General features: G+C 67.4%; 1 protein-coding gene across 10 annotated transcripts; it reads right to left on the reverse strand.

Moving 5' to 3' along the window:
• Positions 1-227: 227 nt before the first annotated feature.
• CYTH1 (cytohesin 1) lies at positions 228-18,793 on the reverse strand. 10 transcript variants are annotated; one of them, XM_075770312.1, is made up of 13 exons: positions 18,673-18,793; positions 9,158-9,240; positions 8,057-8,121; positions 7,232-7,298; positions 6,884-7,002; positions 6,454-6,534; positions 6,202-6,314; positions 5,982-6,130; positions 5,774-5,885; positions 2,687-2,763; positions 2,304-2,375; positions 1,809-1,963; positions 228-1,596 (listed from the first exon to the last, which is right to left on the reverse strand). In XM_075770312.1, the coding sequence occupies exons 1-13, from the start codon at positions 18,695-18,697 to the stop codon at positions 1,518-1,520; spliced, it is 1,197 nt and encodes a 398-aa protein (XP_075626427.1). In that variant the 5' UTR covers positions 18,698-18,793; the 3' UTR covers positions 228-1,517. The 10 variants fall into 10 exon arrangements, with proteins under 10 accessions (XP_075626427.1, XP_075626424.1, XP_075626425.1 ...); XM_075770309.1 differs by lacking the exon at positions 18,673-18,793 and adding an exon at positions 14,165-14,477; XM_075770310.1 differs by lacking the exon at positions 18,673-18,793 and adding an exon at positions 12,930-13,845.
• Positions 18,794-18,895: the final 102 nt, after the last annotated feature.

The following is an 18,895-nucleotide window of genomic DNA, read 5'->3' on the forward strand; positions in this document are numbered from 1 at the left end:
GAGAGGCCTTGAATGGGAACAGGCAGAGACTCAAACCAGGAGCATGTTGGTTGCAGCACCGCCAGCTTCATCTAACATGGCATCGCTGCAGGCTGGGCACCAAAACCTCGGGACTGGGAAAAGCATGAAGCCGGTCGCAAAGCGGGGGCACAGGGCGGGGGCTGGCAGCGGGGGGCCAGGGGCTCCTGCTCTCCCCGAGCTGCACACAGACCACAGGAGGCCAAGGCTGAGCGCGGTTCGGTGTTTATTTGCTGCAGATCCTCAGAACTAGTTCACAAGGCCGTGGCAAAAAAAAAAAAAAAAAAAAAAAAAAAAAGAAAAGATTAGAATAAAAAATCCTGCCACCCCTCGCCCTCTGGAGAGGCCTCTGCACAGAACGACCTGACATACAAAATAATCTAAAAGGAGAAAACTATACAGGAGTATTTACACCTCTGATAAATAGACTAATACTGATCCAGGCACCTCTCTCCAGACCGTGCGCGGTAGCCAGGGGGAACAGGACAAGACATGGCGTTTGCAAGGCAGAGGCGGGGGACTGCAGCCCCCACCCTGGCTGGACCCCCTCGACAGCAGCCACCCCTGGCGCAGGCTCCGGGCATGTCTCACCACTGGCTCGGAGCGAGGGCTTGTGCTCGAGGAGACAACGGCCACGCTGGCATGGCCTGCCCGGCTCCTCGCCGAGGGGGTCGCGCTGCAAGGACATTCCGGGGCGATGCCACCCAGTGCTACCAGACCGGGGCCCTCATCCGAGCTCCAGCACCCCACGGCTGGGTGAGAACGTGTCTGTGCCCCATGTGGCACCACTGCACAGCGTGACGGTGACAAGTCCCTGCCCCTCAGCCCTCCCTGCGCCCATGGGGACCATCCCCAGGGACAGCCGGGAGGGTCCAAGGCGGCAGCATGGGGGAGCCCAGGACAGACCCAGGCCCGCTACAACGAGGGCCAGAGTCGGGCCTCTGCGGGGCCACCCCCAGCCGCCCTGGGGCTGCCGCCCTTCACCCCTGCACCTGCAGCACACCCCAAAAGTGCCAGCCGTTAACCGCCAGCCATTCATCCTTCACAACGGGACACCCCAAGTGCTTCAGGACACGGACGCTGTGGGGGACCCAGCGCCATGTGCAGCTGCACGCTTGCTGGGGGGACTGGGAGCAGGGAGGGCGCCTGCGGTGCCCTGGCTGGCCGAGGTGGGAGGGGAGGACGGTACACACAGGTGGCGTCCCCAATCTGCAGCCAAGCCCAGGGCAGGACGGGGCTCCCTGCGTGCAGGGGTGTCGCTGTCCCAGCTCCAGCCCATGAAGACGCTGTCCTGGAGATGAGGCAGTGATGGGGGGGCCAGAGCCACCGAGATGCCTCTGCCCCCTCCCTTCCCCCACGGTAAAGAAACTGTGAAGCTGAAGCTGGGTCCTGGGCCCCGATGGCCAGGCTGCAGTGCGGCCCCGGCCCCGCAGCCCTCCAGGAGGGGAGATACTGGGGCTGCTGGGGGCATGCCAGCCTTGCAGGGCCAGCGGAGGCGGCTAGTGTCTCTTGGTGGAGGACACCTTCTTCTTCCTGGCGGCCAGCATCTCGTAGAAAGGGTCCCGGCTGATGGCTGCCCTGGCAGGGGGAACGAGGGCTTGGGTTAGCCATACAGCCAGGCAAAACCCGCTGCAGGGCTGGGTCTGTCCTGCCTGGCAGGGCTCGGGCAGGTCCCTTTGTGCCCCTGGGAAAGCCCGCTCCCACCCATCCTTGCAAGGTGCCCTGGGAAGCGCTGCCCTCAGACGCTGCCCCTGCCCAGCGTCCTGCCGCCCACCCCTCCAAACACTCACTTGATGCACTTGATCCACTCCTCCTTCTCCTCGGGCGTGGGGGCTGAGATGCGGTACACGGTGTGGTTCCCCTCCACCACCCGTCCATCCGCCTCTGTCTTGCAGGCCTTGATCACCTGGTCCTTGTTGTCAGGGATGTAGAGCTCAAAGCAGTTCTGGGAGGGAGGAGACGGTTCAGAGGCAGCCCTCGCTTCCCAAGGGGACCCCAAGCTGGGAGGGAGGAGGCAGAGCACCGAGGCTGCAGGTGCTCCCCTGGCATGGCCACCCCCAGCGCAGTGGAGAGGGATGAACATGCTGTGATCGTCACTCCGCAGTCCCCAGGTGTGCCCTGCCACCAGCCCAGGACACTGCGGTGACCTGGCCACCACGACTGGTGGAGGCAGCGCCTGCTGTGAGGCCCTGCCGCCTCTGCTGGAGGCATCCCCGGGTGCTGCAGCACCTCCCAGCTCCCCACAACCGAAGCACCAGGGCTACCCCTCCTGCTGCGGCACTCACAGGCTTCTTTGAGTCCTCCACCTCGCGGATGCTCAGGTTCTCCAGGGGGATGATGCCACGAGGCTCTTTATCCTGGTGGGGCCAAGCAGAGGCGTTAGCTGCAGGCTGGACAACTCCAAACCCCATCTGCCCACCCCCGGCAGGGCTGCATGCTGCAAACACCCAGATCCCCACCACCACTCCGCACAGGCACCTAGTGCTGCCCAGGGGCCTGAGGGCCGTGTCCCCCACCCCTATAGTCACCGGCACAGCAGGAGGCAGGATGCCAGCCCCGCGCCGGGATGCTGCCGGGATGCCTGTGCTACGCAGGCAAACAAGCGCTGGGTCGGAACCGGTGCCCTTCCCTGCCCTGGCTCAGCACACCCCGAGCAAAGGGCACTGACCGTCGTGTACTCGAAGTAGTAAAGGCAGTTGTCGGTCAAGATGAACCAACGTCGTTTCCACGTCTTCACCCTGCCTCCTGGGAGCAGAGAGGGGCAGGTTGGGCACAGCCCCGGCAGAGCGCGGCCGGGGCACGCGCCTGGAGGCTCGCGGCACATGGAGGCTACGGCAGAGCTGGAGCCCACACGGACACACACAGACAAGCACCGGGCGCCGGGGCGCAAGCAGAGCCAGGCAGCCCGGTGGACACCGGGCGCAGCAGCAGCAGGCAGCACACACCACGCCGGGCAGGGCACGAGCAGGAGCGGAAAGCAGACGGATGAGGATGATGGAGGCGGAGGGCGGCGGGGGTGCCGGGCCAGGAGCGCTGTGCCCGTTCCCACCCAAAACACTGATTCGGTGTGGCCAGAGGACACTGCAGCCAGGCAGCTCTCAGGGGGATGCGGGGACTTTCTGTTTACCCTTGCCACAGTCCCGCTGTGTCCTGGCCAGCGCAGCCCAGTGCTGGGGCAAGGCACGAGCCCAGGGCCACGGCTCACGGACTTTTGGCCAGAGGGAGTTTCACAAGTGCCACCGCAGAGGCAGAAGCCGCTCCCCGGCTCAGGGACTGCTCACCCCTGGGCCCGGCTCCCCCTCCACCGCACCGGCGTGCTCTGGCCATTGCAGCGGTGCCGGATGTGCTGCCACCATGGTACGAACACCCAGGCCGTGCTGCCCGGGTCCGGCACAAACGCAAGGAAGCACAGCGTGCGCTGGGGGCCGTGCTCATCTCCCCCACCCCACCAGGAAGGCCCCATGCCTCCCTGCTCCCCCATGCCAGCCGGCCACCCGCTCCAGTCCCTGCCCCGGAGCCAGGCTGGGGCCAGCTCTTCCTAGAGGAAACCCCCCTCTGCCTCCCTCCAGCCAAGCGCACCCCAAAACCCAGGGCTTGACCCTCTCCAGCCCCCAGCCCTCCCCCAGGCCACCTCCTCTCCAGGGGCTGCGGGCGGGAAGAGGCCACGTGCCAGGGCAGGGTCCTGCAGCACAGGGAGCGCGGGAGGAGCCCGGGGTTTAGGGCGCGCAGGGGTGCAGGGCTCCATGGGGCCAGGCAGGACCCGCACAGCTGTACAGGACCGAGGGCCAGCACAGCCCTGGGAGGGGGAGCACGGGTGCTCGCTGGCACCCCGGGGCTGCAGGCGGTGGAGTCAGGGCAGCGCCAGCACCCAGCACGGGGACTGCCACGAGCCCCTGGCACAGGGCACCACATGGACGGCTCCTGCCTGCTCCCTGCTCCCATCCAGCTCCAGGCACTCAGCACCCCCCAACTCCCCCCCCCCCCCCACAGGCTGAGGCCCTTCCCCAGGACACCCCAAACCCATCCCCATCCCTCGTGGTGCCAGAGGCAAAGACCCACTGCGGCCAGGCTGAGCTGCCTACAGACATGGCGAAGCACGGATGGGCGGGCGGCCCCCACCAGTGGCCGGTCAAGGAGCGGCTGTGGCCCTGTCCGCCCCCAGGCCGCAGGGTGCACCGGGGCAGCGGAGGGGGCTGGCAGGCCTCAGGGGGCGTTCGGCATCGGCGGAGCCGGTACCCCGCATCCCTGCCCTTGCGGCATCGGGAGCGAGGTTGTCCCCTTGGCAGGCGAGGTCCCCGGGGCGGTGCGGGTGGTTAGCAGCAGCAGCAATGAGACTAATCACCAGCAATTAAAAACGAAAAGGAAACGAAGCCCCAGCGGCGTGAGCAGAGCGGGGAGAGGGGTACGTACCTCCTGGAGTTGGGGGCAAGGAAAGGAAGAGCCAAAATCATGGAAACATACAAATGAGGGAGAAAAGAAAATTAAAAAAAAAAGGAAAAAAAAAAAAAAAGAGGAAACCCCAAAGAACCCCCCTTGCCCCGCGCGGGTCAGTGGCGCAGGGCTGCAGCAGGGAAGCTGTGAGGGGCCGGGTCGGAGGCACCACCGCGAGGGCCAACCTGCCCTGGCTCGCTGTGGCTCTGTGGGACGGATCTCCTCAGCTGGGGGGCGCAGGGCCTGGCTCCCCCCGCCCCATGGGGTCCCTCCCTGCCCCATGAGTGGGCTGAGCTGCAGCAGCTGAGCTGGGGACCGTGGCTGCTCTACCGCCTCTCCGACCCCCAGCTGCCCACGGCCCCGACAGCAGCGAGTGCCAACCTGCCGTGCATGGGTCCTTCTGCCAGCGGGGCGCTGGGTTCACTCAGGGACAGCAGAGGCAGGTCTGGGGCTCTCCCCCACGGCCCCCTGCCCCAGAGCCGGGGGGCAGATGGCCCTTGCTCAGCCCCAGGACTGGGCTCTGCACCAGTCAGGGCATGGGGTGGGGGGCAAGGCCTCTCTCCCATTCTGAGGGGTTGCAACACGGCAGAAACACCCTCCTGGTGAGAGGAGGGTCCTGACCCCAGCGAGAGCCCCAGGGAAAGGCCCCCACCAGACCCCGCTCCTGCCAGCACCCCATTGTCCCCCCTCACTCAATCTGGGCAGAGGATTCCCCAGAGCTGCCGACAGGAGAAGCCACAGGAGCCAGGGCGTGGGGGCAGGCTCGCCGGCCGCGAGAGCCGGGCTGTGCAGCGGGGCCGCGGGGATGCCATGCACGCTGCCTGCATGTGGAGCCGGGATGCGGAGGTGATAATGCTGTGGGAAGGTGAGGCAGGGACTGGTCTGTGGCATGGAGGGGGGGGACGCACGCAGCCTGGGGCAGCTCGCCGCTCGCTCCCGGGGGCCTGCTCCGACAGGACCCTGCTGTGACTCGGTGACGAGAAGGGTCTTGTGGTCTCCGTGCTCTGACACCGGACCCTGGTACCGGCTCTGTGCCCTGGGGCTTGCCCAACCTAGAGGCAGAATCCCCCAGGATGCCCACCCAGCCGCCGCGCTGCAGGGCCTCGTCAGCTGTGAGTCCGCTCCTGCTACCCAGGCCAGGGAAGATGGAGGGCTGCTGAACATATGGATGCCTTCCCCATGGGGACTGTGCCCCTGTCTGCAGCCTCTTGCCCGTCCGCAGGGCCACGCTCCGAGGAGCCAGGCCAGCAGGCAAGGTGCAGATAGCCCGGGGCATCGCACCCACAGCCCAGCTCCTCCCCAGGCCGCGTCTGCCAGCACTCACCGAGCTTCAGGAGCCAGCCCTCCCGGTCGGGGTTGAAGAACGTGTGGGTGAGGTCATTGCCGTCATCCTCGGGGATTTTGAAGGGTTCATTCTTGATGCTCTCATAGAGATTCTGGTACAATGACACATGGCGTCAGCTCTGCTCCGCCCGGGAGCCCTGCGACGGGCCAGCTCCGCAGCCCAGCCCCGGCCCCTCCGCGCCCCTCACCCGGAGCAGCTCCTCAGGTAGGTCCCCCCCATCATTGATGCCACGGTTCATGGCAATGAAGCGCTCTGCTGTGGGTTTGTCCTTGACATTGGGGTTGTGCAGGCTGGTGTTCAGCATGATGATAGCGAAGGAGAGCACGTAGCAGGTGTCTACAGGGGCGGAGGGGAAAGTCAGCTGTGAGGCAGGATGGCCGAGGAGAGGGGCCGGGGCAGGCGCTCACCTGTGGACTGGAAGACACCAGGGTTGCACTGGCAATACCGCTGGGCGAAGGCCTCCATCATCCGGTCAATCTTCTGCGCCTCCCCAGGCAGCCGGAAGCTCCACAGGAACTGCCTGCCAAGAGCGAGGCGTTGCGCTGCTTTGGGGGCTCCGCGCACCCTCTGGCCATGCTCACATGGCCACGGCTCCCGGCCAGCCTGCTACCCCTCTGCCCCGGTGGGACACGGCTCAGCTCCCAGCCCGCTCTACTCACCGCAGGGCCTGCACGAGGTTGAGGTCAGTGAACTCATGCAGCTCCACAAAGGCATGCAGCACTTGGATGTTGAACTCGTCCCTGCGGGAACAAAGCCAGAGCACGAGGGATGCATGATCAGCAAGTCCTGTGACTGCTGAGCGGCCTCACGTCTCCCTGCCCCGCTCCAGAGTCTGCTCATTTTGGGGGGGGGAGAAACTTGCAGCTGCCCCTCTGCTGGAGTCCCAGGCCGGTTTGCGCACACTGGCCGCTTGCAAGTGCCAACCACGGACGGAACAGCCCCCCAGCTGGCCCTCGCACACGGGCTGCTCAGCCCCCCGTGAACCCCCACTCAGCTGCCCTGGAAGCTCAAAGAGCTGCAGCATCCCGTCTCTCCCGATGAGAGCCCGGGGCACCCTCAGGAGACCCGAGCCGCCCCCAGCCAGCGTACCTCTCGCCCAGGTAGTCACCGATGGCTGTCTTGTTGAGGCCCTCTCCCTTGTAAAGGAACTGAGCAATATCCTCGCATGTGTTCTTCAGCAGGTCGTTCTCGATCAGGAACTGGATGCCCTGGAGCGGTGCAAGAGGCATTGCTCTGGGGCTTGCTGCTGGCCCTGCCGGTCCGCCCGCTGCCTCCCCAGCCCCTGCCCCATGTGCTGGCTCTGCCCCGACCCCAGCGGGGGGCTGAGCACCCTGACTGTGAGGTGGCAGAGCCCCTGCACTGCCCCAGACGGGCTGGCAAATGCCCCTCCACATGGAGCCTGCTGCCCCGGTCCCTGCCCAGCCCTCCCTGCAGTACCTTCTTGGGATCCATGTTGAACTTCTTCCTGCCCATCGCCACCTGCTTGTTCCTCTGCATGTTTTTCCTGCAAGGCACAAAGCAGCTCTGAGCGCAAGGAGGGACCTGGCTTCCTCCTGCCTGCCCCCTTGCCCCTCGGGCAGAGCACTGCAGGGAACGGGAGCTGAGCAACTCGGACTGGGCCAGGCCTCCGAGTGGAACCTGCACGGGGCAAAGCCGGCACACTGCTCCATGTCTTTGCCCTGCTCTGCAGCAGAGCGGCACGGGGCTGCTCTCAGCCCGCCGGGCCCCAGAGCAAAGAGGAGCTGCCATGCCCTGTCCATGGCATCACCCGGTGCAGAAGGGGTGGGGGGTACAGCATCCCGGCAGGTCACCTCTGCACGGGGCGAGGCTAGGGCAAGCTGGGTGCGGCAGGGCTGTGGGGAGAGCAGCCTTCAGGCACCTGTGGGGCCGGTGTGAGGGTGATGGCCTTCATGCCCCAGTGGGTGATTGGAAACGATGCTGGGAGTCAGCTCCCGTCGGCCACCGGGACCCCCTAATCCCAGGCTGGCACCACCCGCGCCAGCTCAGAGCCACAAAGTCTGACAGTCGCTGTGGCCAGACAGAGGGTCTGAGGCTTGGAAAAACAGACTTCTGGAGCAGCGGGTCAGACTGGGGTCCTGCCACCGCTCCAGGGAATTCAGAGTGCCTGGGAACGCCCCCCGCACCAGCACCCACGGGACAGGGCTGCACTGCTCAGCTCTCCCACGGCACCCGCACGGTGCGAGCGAGCCGGTGTTCAGGGCTCAGCAGAGACCTGGGCTGCCGCGACAGCAGAGGACTCACCTCTCCTCCGTGGACCCCAGGTTCTCAATCTCATTTGTCACTTCTGCTATCTCATCTTTCAGCCGCTGAGGGGAGAGAGGGCACTGAGACAGAAGGTGCCTGCCTCCCTCCCAAACCCTCCAGCCCTGACGGTAGCCCGGGGCCATTCCCCCAGGAGGCCCCGGCAGCCCCTCCTTCCTTCTCTCCTTCCCACCTCCTTCCTTCTCTCCTTCCCACCCCGAGTGCTGCCCTGGGGCTGCACTGCTCGGGGGGGCACTTGCAGAGGGGGCTGGCTGCACCCCGCTGCTAATCCCCCTGCAGCATCACCATGCTCTGAACGTGCAGGAAGGAAGAGATTCAGAGGTTAACAAAATTACCCCCTAATCCCTTTAGATCATGCCCAGCATATGGCAGTAATTAGCCTCTGCTGCCTTAATCAGGGACATGACTGACGAGTGTCCCAGATGAGCGCTGACCTCGCAGTCGCTTGCCAGGGCAGTGGCCTGGCCCGGACACTGTGCCTGCCCGTGCCAGGGAGGGGCTGGCACAGAGATGCCGGTGCCCGGGGCCTTGGGGAGCGGCACAAGTGTGCAGCCCGGGGCTCTGCGGGGCCCATGTCCCCCCCTGGGACCCTCTCCCCAGCCCCGGGGCCCCGCGGAGGCAGTGCTGTGGGGCAGATCACGGGCTCCCTGCAGCAGCCGTTGGCATCCACCCCGTGAGCCCAGCTCACCCTGCCCTGCGGACCCAGCAGCTCCAATCTTCTGCCCCAGAAGGGTCACAAGAGCCCCCAGGGGCCAGAAGGAGCCCGGGGCTGGCAAGGAAAGGGGATGGAACACCTGCAGAGCTCCTCCACGGGCTCTGCAGGTCTGGGCACTGCACCCCGATCCCACGGCCGTCACGGACAACCCCGGCCAGGGCAGCCTCTTCTCCCCACCCTGCCTGGGCCACCCTCCCCTTTCCCAGCAGCAGGGCGAGGGACCCTGGATGGGGCTGCAGGGACCCTGCCCAGTGACACAGGCAGGGAGATTGCCCCCTGCCTCCCAGGGGACAGCCCTGAGCGAGAGGCTGCCATGTCCGGGACAGGGGGATTGTGTGTGCATGCGGCGGCCCTCAGCATCACACCTGTATGTCAGCCAGCAGCTCCTGCTTGCGGCGGCGGATGTTCTCCAGCTCCTGGCACTCCTCCGGGGTCAGGTCACTGGGCACTGAGCAGAGACATGGTCAGGTCAGCACGCGTGGCCGTGGGGATCATCCCTGCCGGGCTCCAGGCGCAGCCTCTGCTCCCGGCCGACAGCCTGGGGCTGGTCGGGAGCTGCGATGTGGAGCTGCCAGCTGCTTGGAGGAGCCGGGCTGGCGAGCAGCGTCCCTGGCCCCGCGCAGCGGCCAAGTGCCACCGACGGCACGCGAGGAATGCAAGGGCCAGGGCATCGCCCCACCAGGCAGCAGCAGCAGCGGGGGAGCCGGGCACCGCTGGTTCCTGCTGATTCAGCCCGCGGCGGCTGGGCAGTGAGGACCAGCATGGCCCCTGGACCGGCTCCAGCGCTCCTCCCTGGCCTCGGCCCTGCCGCCCCACCAAGTCCTGTTTAACTCTGCTCTGCCCCAGCCGGGCTGGTGGCAGTGCCTGTCCCGGACCCTGCCGTGGCTGGGCAGCTCTGCTGTGCCCAGTGGCACCGGGCTCTGCACAGACCTGGAGCCCTGTGGGTTGCTCTACTGCATCGGGCCAGTCCTGGAGAAAACCAGCTCCTGGCTGCCCTTGCAGCCCCCTCAGCGCTGGATCCGTCCTTCCAGCCAGGGCCCGGAGCTGGTGCATGCTCCGGACAAACCTCACCTGCCCGCTGTGACATCTACATGTCCCTGTGACCCCGCGGGAGCCAGGCACACCATCCCCCCATCCCCAAAACTCAATCCCAGGGCCACCACATGCCCCTCCTTGCTCCTGAGCCCCACAGCTCCCAGGACATTCCTAGTGCTCCCCAGAGTGTGACGTCCTGCTCCACAGTGACATGGCATCCCATTCCTGTCCCCTCCCATCCCCAAGGTCACCCGCTCCTCCAGCAGCACTCCCGGCCCTCGTCTACCACCCACGCCTCCCACCTCTGCCAGCAGTTTCCAGCAGCCACCTTGCACGCCAAGGCCGCCCACGAGAACACCACAGCACCGTCCCCGAGGGAGGTGGCAGCAGCACCCGCCAGCTTGGCCCTCGTGCCGCCTCCCACCAGGGGTGCTGGGGACAGGCGCTGGGCAGGGCTGCCTCCTTCCCCAGACATTACTGCTGCCTTCTGCCGAGAGCCTGTGTGGTCTCCAGGCCGCCGCCAGCCCAGACTCACCCAGAGCGTCCCCAGCACAGCCGCCTGCCCTGTATCAGCGCCCAGGGATGCAGCGTGCCTTCGACCGGCACCGTCCTCAACCGCTCATCGTTTCTCCCTGAGCTGCCGCCTCCTCAGTGGGAGCCGCATGCGCCCCTGGGGCGATCGCGACCACACAAACCGAATCTCTGAACTCAGCACTTCCCTGGCTCCGCTCGGGCTTTCTGACGAGCTTCCTCCTTCGCAAAAATCCCCTGCTGCCAAGGTTAGAGGCAGCCTTGGCTTGCGACACCATCCCTCCAGATGCGTCGGCAACACTTCCCAATATTTTCAGTCTCTGACGCCAGGAAGCATGAACCAGACGACCTGGCTCACGGCACCAGGTTAAAAGCTATTTAAACTTGAAGTACCAGAAACCTTGCCTTATCGATACATCCGAGCACCTTTTGTGCACCACAGCACCGTTCCCGCAGGCACTCAGCCCCTCCTGCCCGGGCCCAGGGCACCCAGCAAGCCCAGGCTTGCTGTGCGAGGGCCGAGCTGCATCGCACGCCTGTTGCCAGACACAAAACCCTCTAAATCCCTGGGCTGTGCCATGGGACCCTCCTGCCCAGCCATGGCTGCAGGGGAGGTGAAATTCAGTGCCAGGGTTGGACCTGCCCCAAGGCGAGCTGGCCAAGGCTGGAGCCAACAAAGCCAGCCCCAGCAGGAGCAGCGCTGCCTCCCCCTGCTCACCTCCGAGCGGGCAGGGGTCTCGGCAGGCCCCGGGGCAGGCGCAGCAGAGGATGGGATGCTGCAGGGCAGAGGGGCCAGTGGCTCGCTTGGGAAGGTCCCTCCCCGCCTGCGCTGCTGCGATGGAGGGCAAGCACTCGTGACACCGGCCCAGCCATGTCAGCAGCAGCCAGAGGAAGAGAAACCCCAGACGCAAGAGCTTTTCTGGGGAAGGAAGAGGGCGTTAACCCTTCCCCGGCACTCTGCACAGCACCCGCCCTGCAAGCTGAGCGGAGCCCCGATGGTTCCCAAAAGGCCAGTGAGCTGTGCTGTGGGCAGAGCAGTGCTGCAGGGGAGGGGAGGCCGGAGCAGGCGCTCACTGCCCTGGCTTCGGCCCAGTACAGGAGTTGGGGCGCAGCAATCCCAACGCTGGCGCCTGCTCCCCGCCCAGCATGAGGCCCCCGCGCAGGGGCCCTGGGGGCTCCCGCAGGTCACAGACGAGCCTGAGGACCCTGCACACCGGCGGCAGCAGGAGGGCAGCAAGGGGCACTGGTGGGATTCGTCCCTCTATCCCAGGCTCTGGGGTCGCTGGAGCCTGCGGCAGCTGGGAGCAGCAGCAGCAGCAGCACATCCCCCCTCTCCCACTATGCCCACAGCAAAGCCCGTGAAGCACAGAGGCCACGCTCACCCCGCGCGCCTTCCTGCCCCGAGACAAGCAGGCACGGCGGGTGGCACAGGAGCAGGGCATAGAGCTGCCCGCTCGCCTCCCCCTCGCCCCAGCCCCTCCAGCCTCCGCGCAACCCCCGGCTGAGCTCACCGCTGCCCTCCGCCCTGAGCACCATGCTGGCAGGCCGTCTCCACCAGCTCCGTCAGCCGTGCCCGTGCTGTCCGTGGCTCCGGAGAGGTGCTGCTGTTTCGGGGCGCGGACACCTGCCCGCCCCGGTGCTTCCTGGGGTGAGTCAGGGCCGTGCCGGGCCAATGAGCTCCGGGGCCGCCTGGGCGTCATCCCAGCCTCACCAGGAGCCCGCACCAGCAACACCCTGTTCCTGCCACAACAAGCCTGGGGCCGCCGGCGCCTTAACTCCTCTGCTCCCGGCCGGGTGGGGAAACGGGGCAGCCAGGGCCCTGCTCCCCCTCCTCAGCCCTCCAGGCATGCACTGGGGGCTGGCCTAGCCCTCCCTTCCTTGGGGGCTGCCAGGACATTTGACCCAGCATGTCTTGAGCTCGCTGCAGCAATGCTGGGGTCCCCTCGCCTCCACCAGCTGGGTCCCCCCCACCCCAGCAGACCCCTGGCCCTGCCCCGCAGCTCCCCCTCCAGCTCCGCCAGACCCCCCACTGCAGGTCCAGGTCCTGTCCAAGCTGTAAGGACCGAGCGCCGGGCAGGGCCCGGAGGGCTGTGGGGACCACCAGTGCCTGCTGCCCTCTGCAGACTCCATGGCAGCTCACACGGTCAGATGGGACCAGAACTGGGACCAGGAGCAGGGCCAGGAGTGATGCCGGTCCCCACAGGGGGTTGCTCCCCACTGTCTTGCCGCCCCCTTGCTCCAGGGTGCCTGGACAGACCCCACTGCTCCATACATCACCGCGGTTTGGGGCCCACGGGGCTGTGCCTGCAGCGGGAGTAAACCCCCTGGCACGTCCCCGTCCCGCTCTCAGCTGCCTGGAGACAGGCATGAGCCTCGGCCGCCTTGACTCAGCTAAATCCTGCTCGGCACCGCGAGATGGAGGAACAGCACCCAGAACGCCGGCTATGGAGCAAGGGGAGGGCAGGCTTCGGAAGCATCGAGTCGGTCACTCTGATCACAGCTGTGCTGCAGCACTACCCAGCCCTCCCACCGACCCGCGCTGGGCCGTGCTAGAGGGGCAAAGCTACCGACCGGGTTTAGGCAGACCACGGGGACGAGCCCAGGGTGCTGCCATCGGCTGTCGCTGGGCTCTGCTGCAGGGTGCCGCTGCCCACTCCCACCGTGCCCCGTGGCTGGGGGGCCCATGGGGACTCGAGAAACTTCCTGCCTGTCTCAGTACACCACATCCTGTTTTCACCACACCGCGTGCGCATCCTGAGTTGCGTCAGCCCCATCCTTCCCCACCGACAGCTGAGGTGCGTCAGGAGAAGGGTTTGGGGACAGGCGGCTCCAGGAAAGATCCTCCCAGGCGGCTGGACCCGGCACCCGGAGATGGCCAGGGCCTTCGTCCAGCTTTCGCACAGCCTTGCCCATCACCTGTGCTCCGTGCCCAGAGCCTAGCAGGGAAACCACATCCACAGCCGCTGCCTCGCTCCCCAGCGGCTCTAGGCTCCCACACTCCCCATGCGCAGACCCCTGACCCATGGCGCGGCCGGGCAAGCGGCGGCTCAGCCACGTCCACACGCGTCAAGCATTGTGCGGGTGCCAGGAGCGCAGGTCGGCAGGCGCCTCGCCTGCTCTCCGCACCATTCACCGCGCTGGGCCTCAGGAGGAGCAGAGCCGGCTGCTGCCTGGCCACAGCTGCCAGCAAGGCGCAGGGCTGGCTGGAGGAGGTCTTGCAGCTCCATGCCCTGCCGCACGGCCACCCCGGTCCTATGCTCAGGCAGGAACCCACAGACAGCAGCAGCTCACGCAGGCAGCCAGCCCTCAACAGCATTCCCAACACAGCGCTGGGCTCTCCTGCACAGGTTTCGGTTTGCAGAGCGCTGTCCCGAGCTGCGCTTGCAGCCACACACACCGGCAGCGGCGAGGGCGGCCAAGCGCTCGCACATCACCCGGGGCAGGGCGGGAGGGCGAGGGGCTGGGGCAGAACCTGCCACAGCCACACCGGGCTGCGTGTGTCCTCCCGGCCATGGCTGCCAGTGGTCCCCCAATACCCCCTGTCCCAGCGTGGCACCCAGCACCAGCGCGGGACAACACCACGCGAGGCAGCCCGGTGCCCGGCCGTCCTGCCGGGGCTCAGCGCTTGCACAGGCTGAAGTCTGGGGAGGCTGGAGGTGCGCGGGGGAAGGAAGCAGCGAGATGGCGAGGACGCTCTGTGCTGCTGTCAGCAGCAGCCATATGGAGCCGGTGCCTTGGGCACCACCACGTCTGCCGGGGGGACGGGAACCCTGCAGCAAGGAGAGGGAAGGGCACAAAGCGCCTACCTGCCTTGGCAGCCACCGATGGGCAGAGGAAGGCCTGGAAACTGGAGGCACAGAGCTCACTGACTGTCCCCATGCTGTGGAGGTCCCGCGCAGGACGCTGCCAGCTCCGATGGGGCAGGCAGGAGCAGGCAGAGGCCTGGCAGGTGCTGTGCGGCTCAGCTGCAGGCTCCCAGTGCCACGGCCCGTGGGCAGGGTGCAGGCAGGGGAGCCGGAGGACTCCCCGCTCTAGCCGGAGCTGGGGAAGGCGGCTCTGGCAGGGGAGTTCCAGCCGCAGGAGCCCACACGCCAGCCCCAGCCAATCCCTGCCGCTCCCTGCCTGCACACCAGCCCGCTCCGCTCCCGCGGCTCAAAGCCACTTAGAGGACGAGGAGTTGGGGAACTCCCTGGCAGCCCCCCCGCCCCAGGCTGCCTGCCCCCCGGCAGCCCCCTTGCCCCCACGGGGTGCCGGCAGCGGGGTATTTTTAGAGCGGTTTTATCCCTCCGTATTAGAGCATTAAGCATCGGGAGCCGGCGGTCGCGTAGCAACCAGCACTGCATAAAGGAAGGTGCACCAAGAGACAACGCGGCTCTGGCAAGGCGTGGGGAGCAGGGGGTGCCGCCACAGCCCCCGCTCGTGGGGCGCAGGGCCCGGGCACCGATCCCGGCACAGCCCCGACAGGCTGAGCCTGCCCCACGCGCTGTGCACAGGCAGGCCCGCTGCACCATCGCCAGCCCCCCGGCGACGCCGGTCAGATGGCTGAACTCTGGGCATGCCCCGGGGGCAACGGAGGTGCTTCTGGCTCTGCCGCAGTCCCAGGGTGCTGGGAGATCCACGCAGCAGGAACCTGGGGGGTCCTGCCCCGGGTCCCGGCCTCAGGGTCAGCTGTGGAGCTGGGGGAAGGTGCAGCCCTCCTGCCCCCCAGGCCCACAGGTGCCGAGTGAACCCAAACCAGACCAACAGCTCTTTCCCTCCAAGCGGGCACAATCCCCAAGCACAGGGCATGGCCAGGAGTAACAAACCCCAGAGCCTGTCAGGGCATGAGACAGCGTCCTGCGGACAGCCCGGCTACCGGGTCTCAGCTGCCAGGAGCCAGCAAGCTCCGTTCGCCTGCGCCGGCAAGCACTGGGACACACTGAGCCAGGAGAAACCGGAGCCGGGCAGGCAGGAGCCCTGACGGGCAGGCAGCGGGGAAGGGCACCCTGGGAGCAAGCTGCCCTCGCAGGCAGGAGGGTGTGGGCCAGAAGGGTCCCCGGAGAGCATGGCTGTGGCTGGGATGAAAGGCAGAGGAGAAGGGCAGCTCCTGGGGCTGTGGGCAGCCAGCCGCTCGCCACTTACATGACTGACCTTCTGGTTTCGGCACCACTTCCCCTTCCCAGGGGCCAAAGCGGTGGTTGCCACATCGCCGGGAGACACAAGGGCAGGCGAGAGGAGCCGGGGGGTCAGGGGACTGAGCTGGGCATGTGGTGTAGCAAGTGCCTGCCCAGGACCTGGATCGGCATCTGGAGAAACCCCCGTGCGGCAGCAGCACCCATGGGTGCAGGGCCAGGTGGCATCTCCCACGCTGAACGACCCGGATGCCCGGTTTGATCCTCGCACCCTGCCCAGTTGATGGGGGGTGGTTACAAACACCCCAGGGTTATGTTAACCACGGCTGTGGGCCCGATCCTCCACCTGCCGGAAAGGGGGGCCCCGGAGAGCAGCCTCCCCCCCGCCAGCCTCCCCCCTCCCTCAGGCCCAGAACAGAAGCGTCCAACCCCGACCCCACAGTGACAGCCCAGCGCATAGACGGCCACAACAGCCACACGGGGACACGAGGGCCCCACTGTGTCCCTGACGTGTAATTGCTGAGTGTCAGCAACATGGCTTACCATTCTCTACTCCCGAACACCTCGGGAGAGGATCTGGCTAATTGCCTCTGCCCCACACCGCGTTGCCCAAGCTCTGCCCCGGCTCTGCTCTCTGAGCCCGGTGCCATCCTTGCACCGTCCCCGTGTCTTCCACCTGGGCGCCCTGGCAGAGCGCTGCGGAAGAGCCGCTCCCCCAGCCGGGCCCAGCGACTCACCCCGGCACCATGCCAGGGAAGGGGCCGGTGCATCACCAGCAGCTCCCCCAGCAGCGTCCCCCCGCCAGCCCCGGTCCCCTCGATGCAAAGGTGCACACCGCAGTCCCAGGCTGCCTCCAAAACTGCTGAGCACGTGCCAAGGGGCCTGCCAGGGCCTGCCGGCAAAACAGAGCTGTGTGGGCTGGCAGCGAGGAGAAGGTGGGGATCCCCCTGGGTGGGGACCCCCCCAGCCTGCCGGGGGACCTGACTGCCCACCCTCCCTCGGGATGTCCCACACCTCACCCAGCCCACCCTGCCTCCCGGCACTGGCCATCCTGCCCCAGACAGCGAGGGTCCCCATGCACAAATCGCTTTGCGGCAGGCTGCATCGGCCCCGCTTAGAGAAATCCCTTAATCCCCAGGCCAGAGCGAGCAGTAATCCCTTGGGTGCAGCAGGATTACCAGTGCTGCCCAATCCCCCTCGCCCCGAGGCTGGGTCTGAGCTGACACGGGGCCCAGCTCAGGACATGGTGCTGGGATGGGATCGTGCTCCCCACGCTGCTCACCAGTGCTGCACGGCTTCCCCACCGCAACACCGCTGCCCCGCCATCCAGAAGTGTTTGCCCCCCTGCCGCTGCACTCGCTCAGCTCCGGTCAAGGGCTGGGTTCGGTCTGGCCACCTTCCCCGCAGGGAGATGCTGGGAAGGGGGTGGGAGCACAGCCCCGCACCCTGGCAGGAGTGGGGGGAGCCCACATCTGTGCCACCAGCTGCTCGCCCCAGGATTTGCTCTCTGCTGAGGCAGACGGCTGGAGAGGGGCCGCGTGTCATGGGGCAGACACTGGCGTCAGCACAATCCCACCAGCAAAAGCCTCCCTGTCGGGCTCCCGCCGTGCTGAGGCCTTGGCAGACTGTCCTCTGCAAAACCAACAGAGCTCAAGGGCTTCGGGAGAGCTGCAGACCGTGATGTCCCCACAACAGGGACAGCAGCGGGGATTTGGAGGTGGCTGTGCCACTCGCCCTGCGTGCCACCCTGCGGCCCCTGCGGCATGGTGAGTGGGCAATTTCTGATGCTGACAGATGACCCAGGATGTCTTCCAGGCAATTCCGGGAAGCAACGAGAGTACGCTCACACAATCGCTCCCTGCAGCACTCTCCCACTAATGGGCTGCACCCAACAACGCCCGTGCCAGGCTGCACACCAGCGGGGCTGGGCGCTTGCGCCTTATCTCACACAGTAAACTCCCCACCAAGCGCAGTCACTTCTGGGGTGGAACAGCAGCCTCCTAATCAGCTGTGTTGCACAACTGCAGCAGGCAGGAAGCCGGCCCGTGAACCAGCACTGCCAGCAGCAGCACCTTCACCGGCACTGCCCAGATGACCTCGGCTCCCAGGAAGAACAGTCACCGGCACGGCTCACAGCATCAGGGCTTTGGTTTGAGATCTCACCCGGGGCGATTCCAGCCTCCCCCTCAGCAAAGTCCTCGCTCAAGAAAAACCCACCTGCCAACACACAGGAACCTGCTCAGAGGGTCCAGGCACAGGCAGCGCCTTTCTGCCCGGTCCTGCTCCTCGGCACCAGGAGCAGACGCTCTGCGGACACGGAGGATGGAGCCCCTGAGCCACCTCGCCCCGCTCGGCCCACCCTGGGAGCGGGTCCTGAGCGCACACTGGGTGCTCCCGCACCAGGCGGATGCACTCCCGAGCCAAGGTGATGTTCAACGGATGCCATCGACGCGGGCCTGCCCTGCGGATCCGCAGAGCCGGAATTCAGACGGAGCTCAGAGGCAGCAGCTGAATACAAAGTGTGAGCAGTGGAGGGAAGGCGTGCGGGCAGCGGGCCCCAGGACCCGGCAGCACCGACCCTGCAGGCAGCTCGCGAGCTGTGCCCGCAGAGCAGCACGGCGCCGGCTGTGCGGGGCCGCTGGGCTGAGCCCGGCAACGGACGAGGCCGCGCCGGCAGTGAAGCGGGAGCGCCGGGGGGGTGCAGGAGGGACCGGCCCCGGCCGCTCCCCCGCGGGTCCCGCTGCCCGCGCTGGCTGCGGGCACCGGGTGCCGGTTTCCTCCCGGCGCTTCCTCCACCGCCCCCTCGGCCCCGCCCGATGCCACGAAGGCCAAGGCCGCGCTCGGGCGAGCAGCCGCCCCGTTCACCTGCGGACGCGGGTCCCGCCGCCCCCTCGCCCCGGCCCGACCCGGCGCCGCCGCCGACCCCGGTCTTGCACCTGGGAGCGGCCCGGCCCAAACGCTTCCGCCCGCCCGGGAGAGCCGCCCGCCCCCCGCCGCCGCCGCCGCCACCGCCGCCACCACCCCCCGGGGATCCCCTCCCACGGATCACGGACCGCCCCGGCCCCTCGCCTCGGCCCCCACCGGCTGCGTGCCCGGGGCCGCCCCGGCCCCTCGTCCCGCCGCGGCCCGGCCCAGGTGGGGACCGCGGAGCGCCCCGGGGTGCTGGGCGCTGTCCCCGGCCCGCCCCGCCGGCCCGCACTGACCGTAGCCGCCCTCCTCCTCCTCCATCCCGCCGCCGCCGCTCCGGCCCCGCCCGCGTGACGAGGGCGCCGAGGCCGCTCCGAGCGGCAGCACGTGACGCGGGAAGGGGCTGTGCCAGAGCAGCCCCGCCCCCCGCAGAGCCCCGCCCCCCGCAGAGCCCCGCCCCCCGCAGAGCCCCGCCCCCCGCAGAGCCACGTGACGGACACCAGGTGTTTATTGCCCGTT

This window comes from Balearica regulorum, chromosome 18, assembly GCF_011004875.1.
Source record: "Balearica regulorum gibbericeps isolate bBalReg1 chromosome 18, bBalReg1.pri, whole genome shotgun sequence".
Taxonomy (NCBI): domain Eukaryota; kingdom Metazoa; phylum Chordata; class Aves; order Gruiformes; family Gruidae; genus Balearica; species Balearica regulorum.

Excerpts from the sequence above, each read along its gene's own strand:
- CYTH1 (XM_075770305.1), bottom strand. The coding sequence starts at position 12,972 with ATGGCAGCACCCTGGGCTCGTCCCCGTGGTCTGCCTAAACCCG. Across the intron at positions 7,299-8,056 it reads CTGGGGTCCACGGAGGAGAG|GAAAAACATGCAGAGGAACA; the intron begins GTGAGTCCTCTG and ends TGTGCCTTGCAG. Across the intron at positions 7,003-7,231 it reads TCAACATGGATCCCAAGAAG|GGCATCCAGTTCCTGATCGA; the intron begins GTACTGCAGGGA and ends GCACCGCTCCAG.